At 39.0% G+C, this 19,457-nt stretch overlaps 1 protein-coding gene across 7 annotated transcripts in view; it reads right to left on the bottom strand.

Annotated features, from left to right (window-relative positions):
- CD96 (CD96 molecule) overlaps nucleotides 1-19,210 on the bottom strand; it is an 87,916-nt gene extending 68,706 nt beyond the window's left edge. For all 7 annotated transcript variants that reach the window (XM_046659590.1, XM_046659591.1, XM_046659592.1 and 4 more), the window contains exons 1-2: nucleotides 19,077-19,210; nucleotides 16,821-17,177 (exon numbers count right to left, since the gene is read on the bottom strand). In XM_046659590.1, coding sequence (XP_046515546.1) covers nucleotides 16,821-17,177; nucleotides 19,077-19,137 — 418 coding nt within the window. In that variant the 5' untranslated portion in view covers nucleotides 19,138-19,210. The remainder of the gene's footprint in view (nucleotides 1-16,820; nucleotides 17,178-19,076) is intronic.
- Between the last annotated feature and the right edge of the window lie 247 nt (nucleotides 19,211-19,457).

Here is a 19,457-nt window from a genome sequence, read left to right as displayed (position 1 = left end):
GTAATGAACAAAGTCAGTGATGGGGAAAGAAAATCAGATGCTTATTAGATTTTTGACAGCAATTCTTCATGCTAGAAAATAATGTCGTAACATATTTAACATACTCAAGGAAAGAAAATGTGAGCTAAGGATTTTATATTCAGTAAAATTAACCTTTGAATCTAAAGACTACATAAAACCTGTTAGAGTAGTGTGAGAACTCAGAGAATGTTGCTCCCATGAGCGATTCCTGAGGGTTCTCCAATAGAATACACTTCAGACTGGAAAGGCAATTCCATAAAGGCTGGTGGTGAGTGTTGAATATACATTTACCTTTATCACTAAGAATAATTAGTTGTTATAGGGAATAGAGTATAATGAATATATATTTTTTAGATAAAGATACAATATAAGTATCAAAAATGGGGAGGGTGATTGAGGGACTTCTTGCTATGGGGGCATTAAGAAGTCAGTGGGAAAAAACACATATAGAGGCTGGGCCAGTGACGTAGTGTTTAAGTTTGTGTGGTCTGCTTCAGCGGCCCAGAGTTTGCAGGTTCAAATCCCGGGCATGGACCTAGCACCATTTGTCAAGCCACACTGTGGCAGCATCCCACATAAAATAGAGGAAGATTGGCATGGATGTTAGCTTAGCAACAATCTTCCTCAAGCAAGAAGAGCAAGATTGACAACAGATGTTAGCTCAGGACCAATCTTCCTCACACACATGAACACATACACACAAAGATATAAAGCTGAAAATTTTGTTAAAAGCAACCATTTCAGGGCCCTGGAAATTGACCAAAGGCAAACATTTAATAGAGAAGCATTTCTTCTTGAAAAACCACTAGAGTTTCAGTAAGAACAGTAGGAGTCTTTAGCCTTCTTGCATAGGGATCCTTCCATCCTTTTCCCCAGCTTGGTTGGTGACAAATGGAGTCTTACCATCTAGGAACTGGCTGCAAAAACCAGCAGCTTTTCTTCCAGAAGAGGCAGACTTACACTAGGTCTGAAGGCAGAAATCCTTCACTTTCTGCCGACAGGGAGAAACTTGAAGGAAACAGAGCAAAACTGAAGTCTGGTTAGCTTGGCTTTGTGGTCCCATTCGGGATGAGTGGCAGACCATATAGACATTTAACACGAAGGTCTTGGAAATTAGAGAGTCACAAAAAGTGGAGAATATTTCTCTAGATATCCTGGGCTGACTGGGAAATTACACCCATGAGTTGGGGAGATCTGAGAGAACCTAGTGAAAAGTAAAAGCCAAGGGTAGACTGTATAACTGACGGCAACTTTGAATGCACTCCCTAAAACACACACACACATATCTATGTGTAGAGGATGGAAGTCTAATGGCTTGAGGCATTTGAACACAACCTTTGCCAAACTTATCGTGGACCAACAAAGTGGCTTTGCAAATGCAGGGGCAACTCCTTGGAACCCAAACTAAAAACGTAAGAATTAGAATAAAAAGCTGAGCAGAGATATCAATGGCCACACACTACAAAGGAGATAGATTTTGAAACTTAAGCATGGGTTACTAAAATTAAAAAAAAAAAAAACTCCCACAGAATCTAGAGTTGTCACATTATATTTTTTTAAATGTCCAGTTTTTGACAAAATATTATGAGACATGAAAGAAACAAGAAAGTGTCATCCATACTTAGGAAAAAAGTAGCTAATTGAACCTGACTCTGAGTAGACCCATATATTGGATTTAACAGACTTTGAAGCAGGTATTATAAGTACGTTCAAAGTATTAAAGCAAAATATGATGACAATGACTCAATAAATAGGGAATCTTAGTGAAGAAATAGAAAATGATAAAATGAACCACATTATTGTTCTAGAGTTGAAAAGTTAATAACACAAATGAAAAATTCACTAGAGATTCTCAACAACAAATTTGCTATGGTGGAATAAAGAATCGGTGTATTTGAATATTGATCAATATAAATTATCTAACCTCAAGAACAGGGAGAAAGAGGTTTGAGAGAAAATGAACAGAGCTTCAGAGCTATATAGGACAATAACAAGTGTCCTAACACATATGTAGTGGGAGTCATAGAGGGAGAGGCGAAAGAGAGGGAGACAGAACAAATATTTGAAGAAATAATGGCCAAAAACTTCACATATTTGATTTTTAAAAATTTCCCCCCAAATTAGTCTATACATTCAAGAATGCTAAAACTCACAGAAGATAAACACAAAGAGACATCAACCTAGGCACATCATAATCAAACTGCTGAAAGCCAAAAACAAAGAGAAAATTATGAAAGGAGCAGTTGGAATCAGCAAGGAGAAACAACAACAAAACTCATCACACGCAGGTGGCCAATAACATGATTAATGGTTCACTTCTCACCAGAAACAATGGAGGTCAGAAGACAAGTTCAAAACACTGAGAGAAAAAACAGAATATGGAATATGAATTCCATATTCAGATAAATTGTCCTTCAAGAATAAAAATGAAAAAAAAAAATGAGGGAATTCATTGCACGTAGATCTGTCCTGTATGAAATTCTAAAATAAGTCCCTCAGACAAATTGTGTTATATTCATACAATGGATTCTAACCAGCAATAAAGAGGAAGGAGTTACTGATACATGCATAAATTTCAAAAACATCATGCTAAGTGAAAAAAACACCACACTCAAGAATCACACACTGTATGATTATGTTTCCATGAAATTCTGAAAAAAAAGGCAAAACTACAGTGACAGAAAATCAATGGCTGCTTGAGGCTGTGGGGAGAGGGAGAGGATTGACTGCAATAGGATATAGAGTGCTTTTGGGAGTGATGGAAATGTTTTATATCTTGATTGTGATGGTATTTACACAATTATATGCTTGTCAAAACTCATTGAACTGTTAATTTTAAATGGATAGATTTTATTATATATAAATTATTCTTTAATAAACCAGAAAAAAAGGAAAAAAAAGGTAAGTCCTTCAGGCTGAAAGGAAATGACACCAAAGAGTAACTTCAATCCATGTGATGAAATGGAGAGCACAGGAGATGGTAAATATATGGATAAATATGAAAGACTATATATATTTTTTCTCTTCTTTTAATTTCTTTAGAACATGAAACTCTTTAAAGCATTAATTGTAGTGCTGTATTATTGGGTTTGTTATGGATATATACTATCACATATATGTGCAGTTTATTATATATATTATACATATTACACATATAAATAATATATATGCACTATATTTGACAATAATAATAAAAGGAGGAGATGTGCTGAAGCAAAAAAAAAAAAGAGAGAAAAAATAAACATAGAAACAGACACATAAATGATCTTGACACTGGAGTTATCCAACAAGGAAATTAAAATAACTCTTCTTAATATATTCAAGGACATAGAGAAAAAGATGAACGAAGTAAATGAAAACATGGATAATTTCATCAAAGAATTAAAAAACCTATCAAAAACAATAACTTAAAAATATAATATCAGAAATTAAGAACTAATTTGATGGGTTGAAAACTTACTGGATATCACAAAAGATAGCATTTGTTAGTTGGAAAATAGGTCAATGGAAAATCTAAACTGAAACACAGAAAGGAAAAAAAAGTAGAAAATATAGATAAAAGTAGTAGGGATATATAAAAATATAAATTTAGGCACTCTTTTTCACACTAACAACCTAACATCACAAATTTGAATGCTAATAAAAAAACATGCAAGTGTTGGAAATAACATGAGAGAATTCCTACATAATCAGAAAACAGGAAAATTTTTTCTTAATTATGACTCAAAATTAAGACCAAAAAAGAAAAAAAGTGATAGATTTCATTTCATAAAAGTAAGAATTATGCTGCATTGGAAATACCATAAGAAAGTAAGGATAGATGACAAAATGGAAAAATATTTGCAACTTATATCACAAAGAGTGAATAGCTTATAGCAGGACATTTTCAGCATAATAAGGATGACAACTATAACGTATTGAAACTCATCAGATGTTTAAATTCATATGAATTCATGATACTTAACACAAAATACCTGTTGGTCACCTTCTAACAATACTAGTGAATCAACTCACTTTTAAAACTGGTGAATAGGGGCTGGCCCCATGGCTGAGCTGTTAAGTTCATGTGCTCCACTTCAGTTGCCCAGGGTTTTGCCAGTTTGGATCCTGTGCACAGACATGGCACCGCTCATCAAGCCATGCTGAGGCAGCATCCCACATGGCACAACTGGAGGGACCTACAACTAGAATGTATAACTATGTACTTGGGGTCTTTGAGGAGAAGAATAAGAACAAGAAAAAAAGAAGATTGGCAACAGTTAACTCAGGTGCCAATCTTTAAAAAAAAACAACTGGTAAATAAAGAGAAAGAATTAAGTATATGTTCTGCTTTTCTTATACAAACTGCACATCTAATAAATAATGTGCAATTGGTTGATGAGCTGTTTCTTTTTATAGGGCTACTTCAGATGATAAATGAAGGAATGATAGAATTAGAACATCACTATATGGCAACCCATTATGAATCAATGGATGTAGGCAATACACATCAGCAGGTGTTAACATCACACGACCAGAACTATGTGGCTCTGATGTAACTATAGAACATTATCTATGAAGTAGTCTTGCCAAAAACACAAAATGCAAAAACAAAAACCTTAATGAAATCAAATCTCTATATCTAACTACAAAATGAAAGAGGAACATGGCCATACCATGCGGATGTGAGAGGAAAATACAGGCTGTGGGTAATTCTACAGCACATATTAAATTTGCTCAAAAGATCTCATCCAGATGGCAGTGTAAGCAGACTCTGAACTCATCTCCTCCCATGAACACAACCAGGTTACAATAATTTTTGGAAAAATTACGCTGGATAGAAAATTGAAAACTGGATAAAAAGAACCCCCACAAGAAGGGACAGTCCTGACTAAGGCAGAAGGGGCAGAAATTCCTGCTGGAGAGAAAAAAGTCACCTTTGGGAGCAGCAGAGTTTCTCAGACAGTCAGGTGGGAGCCACACTAAGGTACGCAGCCCTCCCTGGAGGAGTGAGTTCTGGAGAGGGGGCCAATACTGCTATAAGCATCCTTTAGACTCAGCACAACTGAGACAAGGGTCTTACTATCTAGCTTTGCTGGCTATTAACTGCAGCAAGGAATACCCCCAGAAAAGCTATTGGACAAAAGCTGAAAAGACCTGGATCTTAAAGGGCCGATGCACAAACTCACCCATCTCAGCAACTTAAAATCATCAGAGAGAAGGCTGACAGTCTTTTGGTAAAAAGAGACTCACCTGGTGGGCTCTGGGGGCATCTCAGTGAGAGGAGGGACCTCTCCAGAGACTGAGACATTGATGGGGACCATTGTTCTGACCTGGTCCAGGCATGTTGACACAGACCCCAGGAGACGCCATTGAGGTTCTTCCCCTGGCCTGTTAACCCAGGAGGCTGCCACACCCACTAGAGTGCAGATTTAATCCAGTTCAGCCAGGGCAGGCAGCCTGCCCTAGGGCCCAACAGCAAGCCCTCAGGCTACTTGTCAGCCTGCATTGACTGGGTGCCTTGATCCTCTACAGGCAGGTGAGTGCGTCTGCCTCTGTGGGGCAGGGCCTGTGTGAGGACCACATGAACTGTGGGGGGCATTGGTGGAGAGGTGGGGGCCTCTGCAGTGGGGCATTGGGGTATGCTCCAGGGGGTTGGGAAGTGTGCACGGACCAGGACTGTGTTGAGGGTGTGTGTGGTCCTGTGGGGCTGGGGGGCTGAGGCTCATCAGCGGCAGAAAACCTGTGCTTCACAAATAGCCGTAAAGAAGATCACCCGCACCTTCGAAAGCCTGAACCAACTGAGTGCTCCCACGCCAAGGGCCAGCCCCACACAGCTGTACTCCTAAGAGAATTGACAACAGCCTTGTAGGCCTGAGGCCTATAGCAACTGTAAGCCCCTGAGCCTAGCAACTAGCTACACTGGGTACCTACCCAATTAACAGGAAAACTGAAACAAGAATGTGCTGTTAGACCTTGTAGCCAATGGTGCTGAGACTCCCCAAATTGGATTTACAAACAGCTGGCCAGGGAAGGAAAGACTAGACTCCCTGGGTACCTGCAGTGGGAGCAACCCTGCCACAGCAGAAGGACACAAGTAGTTCACAAAGGGGTCACTCCTGGATCTTTTGGACTGATGACGAGAGGGAAGCACACTGCTGGGCCTCAAAAGGCATCTCTTACATATGGCCACTTCTCCAAGATCAGGAGGCATAGCTGACTCACCTACTACAAAGAAAATAGCACAGAGAAAGAGGCATAATGAGGAGCCAAAGGAATACAAGGGAACAGGACAAAACCCCAGAAAAAGGACTAAATGAAACAGAAATAAGCAACCTACCTGACAAAGAGTTCAAACAAAATCTCATAAGGATGCTCACAGATATTAGGAGAAGACTGGATGAACACAGTGAGCTCATCAACAAAGAAGTGGAAAATATAAAAAAGAAACAATCATAAATGAAGAATACAATACTGGAAATGAAAAATTCACTAGAGGGACTCAATAGCAGAGTAGAGGATACAGAACGGATCTGCAAGCTAGATGAAATACTAGTGGAAATCACCCAAGCAGAACAGAAAAAAGAGAAAAGAATTAGACAGAATGAGAACAGTCTAAGGGAACTCTGCGACAATATCAAGTGCACTAACATTCATATTATAGGTGTCCCAGAAGGAGAAGAGAGAGACAAAGGGTCAGTAAATTTATTTCAAGAAATAATAGATGAAAATTTTCCTAATCTAAGGAACGAAACAGACATTCAAGTACAGGAAGCACAGATAGCTCCAAACAAGATAAGCCCAAAGAGGCCCACACCAAGACATGTTATAGTTAAAATGTCCAAAGTTAAAGTTAAAGAGAGAATCCAAAAAGCAGCAAGAGAAGGGCAACAAGTGAAATACAAAGGAAAGCCCATAAGGTTATCAGTGGACTTCTCAGCCGAGACCCTACAGGCAAGAAGAGAATGGCATGATGTATTTAAAGTACTAAAAGGAAAAAACCTACAGCCAAGAATACTCTATCCATCAAGGTTGTCATTCAGACTGGAAGGAGAAATAAAGAGTTTTCCAGAGAAGCAAAAATTAAAGGAGTTTATTACCAAGAAACCAGTTCTACAAGAAATGCTGACGGGACTTATTTAAGTTGGAAAGTGATGACCACAAATAGCAATAAAAAATTATCAAAAAAAATAACCCCCTCAAAAAAACCAGGCATTAAAATCACTAGTAAAGGTAAAAATATAGTAAAGGTAGTAGATCAACCACCTGCGAAGATAAGATGAAGGTTAAAAGACAGGAGTACTAAAATTGCCTATTTCAATGATAAGAAGGTAATGGATAGACACACACAAGAGATTATATATTATTTTAAAAACATAAAATGTGGGAGGAGTGGAGTGAAAAAGAGCTTTTAGAAAGAGGTTAAACTAAAGAGTCTATCAACTTGATATAGACTGTTATATACATAGAATATGATATAGGTTCCTCATGGTAATCACAAATCAGAAACCTACAATAAGTAAGCGAATAAGTAAGACAAAAGAAATCAAACATATTACTAAAGAAAGCCATGAAACCACAAGGGAAGAGAGCAAGAGAAAAAGAAAGGAACAGAGAAGAACTACTAAAACACCCAGAAAAAAAGTAACAAAATGGCAATGGATATATATTTATCAACAGCTACTTTAAATGTCAATGGACTAAACACTCCAATCAAAAGGCTGGGCAACTGGATAAAAAAACAAGGCCCATATACATGCTGCATACGAGACACACTTCAGACCTGAAGACACTCACAAACTGAAACCATGAAAGTTCTAGAAGAAAACATAAGCAGTACACTCTTTGACATCAGTCTGAGCAGCATATTTTCAGGTACCATGTGTGACAGGGCAAGGGAAACAAAGGAAAAAATAAACAAATGGGACTACATCAAACTAAAAATCTTCTGCACAGCAAAGGAAACCATCAACAAAACGAAAAGACAACCTAACAATTGGGAGAAGATATTTGCAAACCACATATCAGATAAGGGGTTAATATCCAAAATATACAAAGAACACATATATCTCAACAACAAAAAAACCAACAACCCAATTAAAAAATGGGCAAAAGATCTGGACAGAGATTTCTCCAAAGAAGATACACAGACAGCCAACAGGCATATGAAAAGATGCTCAACATCATTAGCTATCAGGGAAATGCAAATCAAAACTACAATGAGGTATCACCTCACTCCGGTCAGAATGGCTGTAATTAACAAGACAGGAAACACTAAGTGTTGGAGAGGATGTGGAAAGAAGAGAACCCTCGTACACTGCTGGTGGGAGTGCAAACTGGTGCAGCCACTATGGAAAGCAGTATGGAGTTTCCTCAGAAAATTAAGAATAGATCTACCATATGATCCAGCTGTCCCACTACTGGGTATTTATCCAAAGAACTTGAAAACAGAAATGCATAAAAATACATGCAGTCCTATGTTCATTGCAGCATTATTCACAATAGCCAAGACTTGGAAGCAATCTAGGTGCCCATCAAGGGATGAATGGATAAAGAAGATGTTGTATATATACATAATGGAATACTACTCAGCCATAAGAAATGATGAAATCCGGCCATTTGTGACAACATGGATGGACCTTGAGGGTATTATGCTGAGTGAAATAAGTCAGAGGGAGAAAGTCAAATACCATATGATCTCAGTCATAAGTAGAAGATAAAAATAAAGACAAACAAACACATAGCAATGGAGATTGGATTGGTGGTTACTACAGGGGAAGGGAGGGATTAGGCTCACATGTGAGGAGATGCACTATAATTAGTTTTTGAGTGGTGAGCATGATGTAATCTACACAGAATTTGAGATATATTACTATGTACATCTGAAAGCTATATAATGTTATAATCCAATGTTACTGCAATAAAAAAAAGCAAAAAAAAAATTTACTCAACAAATACACTGCGAAGGAAAAACGAGAACTATAACAGCCTTCAGTTTAAAAGAGACTTATCAAATGATCACGATACATTGAGTTTATTTGGATCTTAGTTTAAACAAACAAAGCATAACAATAAAAATAATGAGGCTGATTGAGTATTTGATGCTATTAAGGACTTACTAGTTTTTTAGTTCTGGCAGTGGCATTATGGCTATATTTTTTACAACGTCCTTATCTTGTAGAGATTTCTTCTAAAATGAATAGGATGTCTTGGATTTTCTTCAAAGTAATCTGGGAGGGGGCAGTTGATACGGGTTTAAATGAGACAAGATTGCCTATGGGTTGATAATTGTTGAAGTTGTATGTTCAGTACATGAGAGTTCATGATACTATTCTGTATAATTTTTCATATGTTTGAAATTTTCAACAATTAGAAGTTTTTAAGTTTTTTCACAAATCACCTAAAATCATCTCCAGTTCTGCCAGCTATATGTAAGTAACACACTTTGTGAACAACTAAACATTCCCTCTCTTCCTAGATTCACTGCTGTTATCTTCTAATCCAGGGGTTGTAAAACTATGGTCTGTGGGCTGAATCTGGCTTGCTGCCTGATTTGGTAAGTAAAGTTCTATTGGAACTCAGTCAGGTCTGCTGATTTATATATTGTTTATAGGAACTTTCACACTACGATGGCAGAGTTCAGTAGTTGTGACTAAGACTGAGACCACAAAGTCTAACAATATTTACTATCTGGCCCATCAGAGAAAAAGTTTGTTGACTCCTGTTCTCATCTCTCAACCATCATCCATTATTATTTGAATATGTTGATATCTGGATTGCAATTCTCTTATCCCTAAACCCTGACATAATCCTGGGTGATTTCACTGACCATGCAGATGACCTATCCAATATCTGGCCTCTCAGTTCTTCCCACTGTCATCTCCACTGTCTCCACTCCATTTCAGCCACCTACTCTGACAATCACATCTTGGACCTTATCACCACACATAATTGCTCCATCTACAAAATCACTAATTCAAATCTACAAACACCTCTTCTTCCAGTTTTTTTGTGCAATCAGTCCCATCTCAACTGCTCTCTGTCCTCCTTGGGTCTTTTAATGAGTTGATCTCTCTACCTTCTCTCAATCCATCAGCTTTCTCCTTTCTTTGATTCTCTCTTTATCTAACTAAAGTTCCATAGTCCATCATTTCAGTAACATTCTTGCTAATACTCCAAATCCCTTGGCTCTTTTTTTTTTTTTTTTTAAATCTATCTAAAGAGAATCCAACTGTGGTAGACTCCAACTATCTACTTTTTACTGCCCAGACCCAAGCAGCCAAGCACTGCTGGAGAAAGTCACAATGCAAATTGTTTCCACTACAATTTCATGCCATACTCAAACGGATGTTCAACACTAACCAAAAACCCAAATACATTTACCTACTGGACTCATTTTCCCTCTCCCCATAGAAGCTACTTCAAACCTTCTCCAAGCTCTTCTTCTGGAGCCTTCTCCTCACCTGGAGATGACTGTGTGACATTTTAGAGAAAATAGTAGAAGATGGAACCTCCCTCGTCACATGCACTCATCCTCGTTTCCTTCCCTCCTGTTACAGTAAAAAAACCTGCCCTTTTTCCATTTCAGGATAGTCCTACTACTAATGTAATGAATCTCGTTGTCCCCCTCTCCTAAACTTTAATTTATTTCTTTTTACCTTCTCAGTAATGTATTTGATGACTCTTTCAACTGTATCCTGCCCATTGGTTTTGAAGCATTAAATAAAACCACCATCACTACTACCACAACGCCAAGGGAAACCTTCATTTGAGCACTCACGCCTTTCCCATTACTACTGACAAACTTCTTAGAAGTTGTGTCAGCATTTGCTATCTCCATTTCCTTCACTCCTGCTCGTGTCTCCTTTCCCCCCACTCTGAGTTCCAACTCTGTAATGCCACAAAAACAGCTCCCATTAAGGTAAGTGATAACTTCCATGTTCCTAAGTACAATCCAGTAGCCATTTTATCCTCTCAGAAACATCAGAATTGAAGGCTACTCTGTTTATGAAATATTATCTTTCTAGGTTTTTGTGACCCAACTCTCCCCTGATTTACTCCTGCCTCTTTAGTTACTCTTTTGTATCCCTTGAAGATTCATCTTTCTCCATTCATTGCCATGGACTCTGTTGAAGGGCCACATTGCATTTCTCACTTGATTTTCTCTGCCTAGATATATTTCTTCCACTCCCACACTCAGTTAGCACCTACACTCAGATGGCTCACCAATTTATATCTTCAGCTTAAACCTTTCTCCTAGGTCAGAAATTGTATATCCAGCTGTTTACCTGACATCTCCTGTGTGTCCCAACTTTAAGCCTAACTCAACATGCACAAACTCAAACTCAAAGTAATCCCTGCATAATCTGATCATCTTCTAGTGTTCCCTAACCCAGTGAGTAATTCCCCCGTTTTTTCTGTTCCACATATTTAAAACCAGAGCATCATCCTTGACACTGATTTTCATTCCTTACTCCATATACGCAATCCACCACCAAATCCAGTAGGATGAATCTCCTAAACATGTTTCCAATCTGAACATTTCTCTCCATCTACCTCATTGCCACATTTGTTTGCTTATTTGATTAATATCTGTCTCCTCCCATTGGACTTCATGATTCCTGAAGGCGGAGTCAGGTCTGTATTTTGCACCACTGCATCCTTGGTGTCTAGCACTCAAAAATATTTGTTGGATAAAGACTAAATACAAGAATTTAAGGAAAACCAGCATTCAAGTTTAAGAACAAACTATGCTGTAAGAATAGGCACACAGATCAATGGAGCAGATTAGAGAGCCCAAAAATAAACCCATACATATATGATCAATTAATTTACAACAAAGGGGCCAAGAATATACGATGGGGAAAGGATAGCCTCTTCAATAAGTGGTGTTGTTAAATCTGGACAGCCACATGCAAAAGAATGAAACTGGACCATTATCTTACACCATACACAAAAATCAACTCAAAATAGATTAAAAACTTGAACCTAATTCCTGAAACCACAAAACTCCTAGATAAAAACCTTAGGGGTAAACCACTTGACGTTGGTGTTGGCAGTGAGTTTTTGGATTTGACATCAAAAGCAAAGGCAACAAAAAGCAAAAATAAAGTGGTACTACCTCAAACTAAAAAGCTTCTGCACAGCCAAAGAAACCATCAACAAAATGAAAGGGCAACGTAATGAATGGGAAAAATTATTTGCAAATCATATACCTGAAAAGGAGTCAATATCCAAAATATATAAAGAACTCACACAACTCAATAACAAAAAAATAAAAATCTGATTAAGAAATGAGCAAAAGAACTGAATAGACATTTTTCCAAAGAAGACCTCCAAATGGCCAACAGGTACATGAAAAGATGCTCAACATCACTAATCATCAGGGAAATGCAAACCAAAACTGCAATGAGATATCACTTCACATCAGTTAGAACGGCTGTTAACAAAAAGACAAAAAATAAGAGTAGTTGATGAGGACATGGAGAAAAGGAATCTTTATACTTGGTTGGTGTAAATTGGTGCAGCCACTATGAAAAACAGTATAAAGTTTTCTCAAAAAATTAAAAATAGAACTATCACATGATCTGGCAATCCCACTTTTGTGTATACATTTGAAAGAAATGAAATCACTATCTCGGAAAGATATCTGCACCCCCATGTTCTTGCAGCCTTATTTACAACAGCCAAGACATGGAAAAAATCTAAGTGTCCATCTGTGGATGAATGGATAAAAAAAATATTTCAATATACAATGGAATATCATTCAGCCACAAGAAGGAAGGAAATCTTGCCATTTGTGATAAGATTGATGTATCTTGAGAGCATTATGCTAAGTGAAATAAGGCAGACAAAGACAAACACTGTGTGATGTCACTTATATGTGGAATCTAAAAAACAAAACTAAAGTAAATTCATAGACACAAAGAACAGATGGGTGGTTACCAGAGGCCAGAGGTGGTGGTAAAGTAGGAGAAGGGGTTGAAAAGGTACAAACTTCTAATTAGATGATAAGTTCTGAGGATGTAATGCACAGCATGGTGACTATAGTTAACAAACCTGTATTGTATATTTGAAAGCTGCTAGGAGAGTAGATCTTAAAAGTTCTCATCAAGGGGCTGGCCCCGTGGCTGAGCGGTTAAGTTCACGCGCTCCGCTGCAGGCGGCCCAGTGTTTCGTTGGTTCGAATCCTGGGCGCGGACATGACACTGCTCATCAGACCACGCTGAGGCAGCGTCCCACATGCCACAACTAGAAGGACCCACATCGAAGAATATATAACTATGTACCGGGGGGCTTTGGGGAGAAAAAGGAAAAAATAAAATCTTTAAAAAAAAAAAAAGTTCTCATCAAAAGAAAACGAATTGTAGCTATGTGAGGTGGTGGGTGTTAACTTGTTATGGTAGTCATTTTGAAATATATACATATATCAAATCCTCATGTTGCACACCTAAAACTAATGAATGTTATATGTCAATTATATCTCAATTAAATTGAAAAAAAAAAAAAAGTCAAAGAACAAACTGTGCTTCTAGCCAGGGTAATAGTATGCAGTCAGACCGAGCTTATCAGGGTCATGTTATCAAGATTATATGGCTACTGTTACTACCACTTCTATTATCTTCTTCTTATGTTGTTATTGTTATTGCCTGCCCCTCCTTCTGTTACCAATACCCCTCCTCCTCCTCCTTCCAATAACAATATCAACAGCCCCCTAGGGCTTTTGTTCTAATCTGGGAAAGTAAAGCCACACTGTACTCTCATAACGGATTCTAATAACAACAAATTTTAAAATGCATCAAAATCTTACAAGCTGAAGCATTGTGGGATCCAGTAGCATTCAAATTAAGGAAACCTCAGTTACAATAACCCAAGGTTTAATCAGAGAATGGAAAAAGAAGCAAATGCCAAACTGACTATTACAGTCCCACCTCACGCACAGCCTCAGCACTAACTCACAGGAAGAAAATACTGCGGGAGAGAACGGAGTCCCCTCTCAGCTGCGCCCTCGGGGAGCATAGGGACAGGATGTAGACACACACTGTTTTGTGGGCAGACAGGGGAAGAGAGCAACTCAGATGACACACAAAGGAAACAGGAAGAGGTCCTAACCACCTCTGGTCCCTCAGCACCTCACATTTAGATTCTTGTACATCACTTCAGTTTGCACTGGATTCTGTACCTCATAAGTGTTTGCTCTTTATTTGTGCTTTGCTTATCCAGCTGTCCTGTAAACTTGAAGCTTGCACAGGGATGTAAGAGAAAAATGGCACAAGTGAGAGGAGAAGAAGGGAGAGAAGATCGAAAGCATAAAGAAGAAAAAGCTGTGTCACTGGGTGGGGACTTGGCAAGGCTTTCCGCTGGCAGCTGCCTCGTCTGAGGTCGGTGTCTACCCCTTAGCTCTACACCGGGCTTACACTTTTGGCCACTCCACGGTGAAGAATTTTTTTCCCTTTCTGTTTTGCTCTCTTCTATTTTGCTTCCTTTGTACCCAAATACACAATACCAGTACTATTTCTCTGATACTGAGGCCATTTTTTTTTCATCTGGTCCAGCGGACCAGCAGCAAAGTAACAATCAGAAGACTGAGAATTTTCCAACCACGCAGGATGTCGACATGGCTTCTGCCTCTCCAGCGATTTGCAGTTTTTAGCAGCAACAAGCTTGGCTCCCTTGGGTTGCCCATTATTTTAAGAAATATGCTTTCCTTAAAGGCAACACCACCCTCCTTTCTGGGTAATATACTACCTCACCTCCATTGCTGTCTTCATGTTGAGCCATCCCATATCCTGTTTCCTATAGGCTACACCAATCCATGTTGCCAATTCTCGATGGAGTAAACATTAGGGCCTCAGATATGCAATACTATATATAGTTTACTGATTTAGGCAGAAGGTACGAAATCTATATCTAAAGCCAAGGTCAGTGTGTACTTCTGCTAATGTATGGTGAATGTCGTGTTGGATTCCAAATTAGGCAAATATAAAGAGAGGGAGGAGGATTCTTTTATAATAAAAACTAAGAGTTCACTCATTACTATTATTACTATTCTTGGTGAAAATTGTCATTTACCAAACCCTTACACTTTGGCAGTAACTATGCTAAATGCTTTACATGGATTATCTCATTTAATCATAAAAATAATGGTACGTATGAAGGAGGTACTATAATTATCCATATTCGTTATGTAAGGACAAAAAAGGTTAGAGACTTGAAACAACTTGGCAAAGATGATATATACAGTAAAAGACAGAGCCAATCCTCAAACTTGTATAACTAAACATTATTCTATACAGGTCTCCTTATTTCTCTTTACTCAGCCCCATCCCAGCCCCAGTTGAGCTCAAGTTTTTTTTTTTTTTCCTGGAAAACCTCAATGGAAGTAGGACTTTGTAAGGTCGTGGCGGAGGAGGCCCTGCCCTATAGGTGGGCTGTTTCGATTCCATGGTCCGATCTCTTGATTAGAAACAGAGAGGAGATGATAAATCTACACCCGCTCCTGTCCTGGGCAGCTCCATGCCTCCTTCAGCAGAACCCTCAGGAGTTAATTTTTGTTGTTTTTCTTATATTACCAGGCTACTTTGCCCCTGAGTTAAAAACATCCCATTTCCAGCGCATTTTCTGTTTGTTGGCATTCGTCTTCATTCTTTTCCATTAGTAGAAATGGAAATCATTTATTTTAGGACCAAGTAATTTAGGGTAGACATTATTATCATCATTTTGCAGATGGTCTCAGAGAAGTTACATGACAGGCCCCAGGTGAAATTCATTTCTAGCCAGACAGTAGCTAGATCTGAAACCAAGGATTCCTGCCTCCAAATGCAGGTCTCTAAAATGTGGTTGTGTGAATACTACGTGTTCAGCAGCCTCCTTGGCACCTTGACCTGCCCTATGCTAAATATATCCAAAGCCACTTCCATAAATTCCTGCACAAACCCGCTCTGCTTCCTTTGCCTCCCATCTCAGTGAATGGCACCACCATTCATGTATGTGTGCCAGGCACCTGGGTGTCACCTTCAATTTTTTTCTCTCCTTCACTCAGGCTGCAATTGTCCTATATCCCCTCTATTACCAAGTCATATTTGTTTTATGCCCAACTCATAAAATTTATCATTTTCTTTCTGTGTCTACCCAAACTACCGCTCTGTCTCCTCCGGGCTACTGGGATTGTCTTCTAACACGTCTCCACCTTTTCCTTCCTGTCCACCTTCACTGCATTCTCATGCTGAAGCCAGCATGATCTTTTTATAACACAAATACAATCAGTTGATAAATGTCACACCATCCTTTTGTTGAAAATACTTCAATATCTTCCTGTGGCTCTTAGATAAAAATTAAAACCTTGACATGGTTGAGAAGGTCTGGCACGGTCTGGTTCTTACCATATCTCCCACTTCATCCCTTAATCCCCCACGGCAGTCCCACCTGTATTTTTCCATTTCCTCAAACTCTACAAAGCACTTCACACAAGTTGTGGGTCACTCACAAACCTCCAACCTCCTAAATGATGTTAATTCTACTCAGTCTTCAGCTCTCAGCTCAGGTGTTGCTTTCTCAGGGTCAATTTGCCTGGCCTCTGTTATAGGCACTCTCACAAGATTTTTGTAGTCCTTGTGACTTATCACCGTTGCAATTTTACACTTACTTATGGAATTATTTGCTCAATTTCTGTCTTCTTTCCCAGGCAATGCCTCTTTCTGCTCAACTTTTGTGTACATAGCACCATGCCTAGCACATGGTGGGCTCATAATGCACATTTGTTGAACGAATGAGAACTGAATGAAAGCACGTGCTTCCTTCGCTCTACCAGTTACACTTACCATTTGTCTGAATAAGTAGGTTGTAGATTTTAGTCCAAATGCCCTCTGGATACAGAGTAAAGCTACATTCATACTTCCCCGTGAGTGAGGAGGACATGTTCCTTAAGTGCAGAGTCCACTGCGACACATTCCCAGGAATTTCTCTGTAAGTCACCAGTGACTTACAGGGACTCCCAATGGCACAGTAGGAACCATATTCGGGATGATAAAGGGCAATCAGGTCCAACTTATCAGTGAACTTGGACCATTGCATCTGCACCAAGAAGCCTTTCTTCCGTATTTGGCAGGTCAGGTTGACGTCAGAGCCAGGTAAAGCATAAACGTCTTCTTCTGCATTGAACATTTCTTCCCACACCCCTGAAAGGGAAGGACATGAGCCATCAGTTTGTATGATTCATATGAAGTGACTCTTAATTAAAAACCTTGGCTACTTTGGTGAGGCAAGGGAGCAACTGAGGAATTTTCTCCCTGGCTGCCTTAGGTGTAGGAGAGAGCTTGTTCTGGATAAAAAAGCATGAGACTCCGTACAAATGAGGAGACATTAGCTTAAGGACACTAGAGGAACTTATTGACTTCTGAATATCCATCTTTCTGTCTGTTGGTCTGTCCAAAAAATATTCTAAGGTCTCTGACTACCTATGAACAAAACTTAAGCCTCTTTAAAAGTTGAAGCCCATCAGCAAATTTATGGCAACTCTTCTTACAATGAGTACAATTGGCTTTTTTGGTTATGAATCAAGAGCTCCATATTACACACAAACAGTATTTTCTGAAACTGAAAAAATAATAGATATACAGCCTAGGCTTTTGCACAGGCTAGCTTGTTCAATCCTCACACACCAAAGAGTGATGCTGCTAACATTCTTTATCAAAGGGGAAACTGAGGCACAGAGAGACTAAGTGATTTGCTTAAAGTCACATCTCAGGAAAGGACCATGAATTCAGTTGCCTAGAGTCTGTGCTCATAACTGTCATAACCTCCAAACTGCCTCCCAGATTGGTTGAGAAGAGTAAGAAACTTCACATTCAAGATATGAGGACCAAAGGGCCTTCCTTTCCATATAGTTAGAATTCCTGAGGAAAGGAGGGGAGAAAATATCTCAGGCAGAGGTTCCACCAAAGATAAACCATTGGTCGGTATCATCTATAAGCAACACTTTGAAATACTAGACACAAAGAAGAAGATTCTCTCCCATCTGCTCTCTGGCCAAATGGTACAGGGCATTTAATACATGTTAAACATTGAGCCTTTGACAGCCTTTCAATAGTGTAGCCCCAGTTTTAGAATTAGCATAGAATACTCTTACAGGAATGATATATTATTGTGACAAGTACCACTGAAGCTCACAAAGGGAAAAGATAAAAAGATGACAAGCAACTGAGAAGAAACAATGCTCTCAAAGGTACTTGACAAATGGGAATTATTACACTTTTATGGATGCAAAACCTTGGGTAGGCAGAGGTTAATACAGCTTAATGTAGCTCCCTGTGAGCTCTCCTTTGCCTGATAACATGCCTCTGATCCTATCTACAGCATTATATTCCAAAGTCTCCTTTCATTTAGAAATTCTCCTTAAAACCTTCGTAGCTCTATCTGAAAAGCACAGTTAATTCTTAAGACACTCAGGCTCACTGTAATGCCCGCATGCAACGGAATGCAGAACAAATCTTTCCTCTTGCTATTTCTAATTAGGGCCTTTAGGCACTGGTTCCCACTGTCGTAGGGACCCACTTTGTCTCTGAGGTCCATACCTACACATGCCTCATTAAAATTCAATGTATGTTCAACACCCAAAGACATTAATATTTGGAAGAGAAACACTTGTTATATCTGAAAGAAAAAGGATCTTTGAGAGAGAGAAAAAGTTCAGCAAAGATCTCTGAGCATCGATGCCTTTGTGATTCTTTTGGTATTCTGGAGTTGTTCTGACTACCGTTTGGAGAGCATTTCATTTCCAAGAAACACAATTTCCCAGTTACTCCAGAGATCCTCTTAGAAAGGAAATGGGTGAAAATGTCTCAGAGCAGTGGCACAAACTACTCGTTCCCTTCCTGTTTTTAGTGTTCGTTAGTAATCATTTCTAGACTCTAACATCTCTCCGATAGCTGCCACTTAAACACATGACTGAAAACCGTAGTAATGATCTGCCTTCGGTGATCAATTTTGGCAGCAGTCACAGGCATTTTAAATGAACAGAGGCCCCAATCGCCCCTAAAGCAGCCGATTTGACAAGAAAGGACAACCGGAGGCCTTACCCCTGACAAAATGTATCTGGATGATGGAATAGACGGCACAGTATGTCCATTTTTTCTCCATCGTCGCCCGAAGACCTTATCTCAGCATTTCCATAATGATCGCAGAAGTCAATTGATGCTTTTAACGAAGCAAACTCCAGCCACCCTATTTGTGCTGAGAAACCCCAAATCTACCACATGCCTGGGGCTGTTTATCACTTGGCAAGGCCCCAGGAAATGAAACGTAGACAGGAAAGCAATGTGGTTCAGAGCTAAGTATAACCTTCAACAGAACAATGTTGAAATTGTTCTCTGAAATCTTCTGTATCACCTTCGTTAAAAGGCTTTTCAGAATCCGAAGATTCTCTCTTTCAGGATCCCTGTGTCAGTCAAGCTGCTTCT

Source organism: Equus quagga, chromosome 4 (assembly GCF_021613505.1).
Source record: "Equus quagga isolate Etosha38 chromosome 4, UCLA_HA_Equagga_1.0, whole genome shotgun sequence".
In the NCBI taxonomy this organism is placed as follows: domain Eukaryota; kingdom Metazoa; phylum Chordata; class Mammalia; order Perissodactyla; family Equidae; genus Equus; species Equus quagga.
This window is presented reverse-complemented; position numbering and strand designations above follow the sequence as displayed.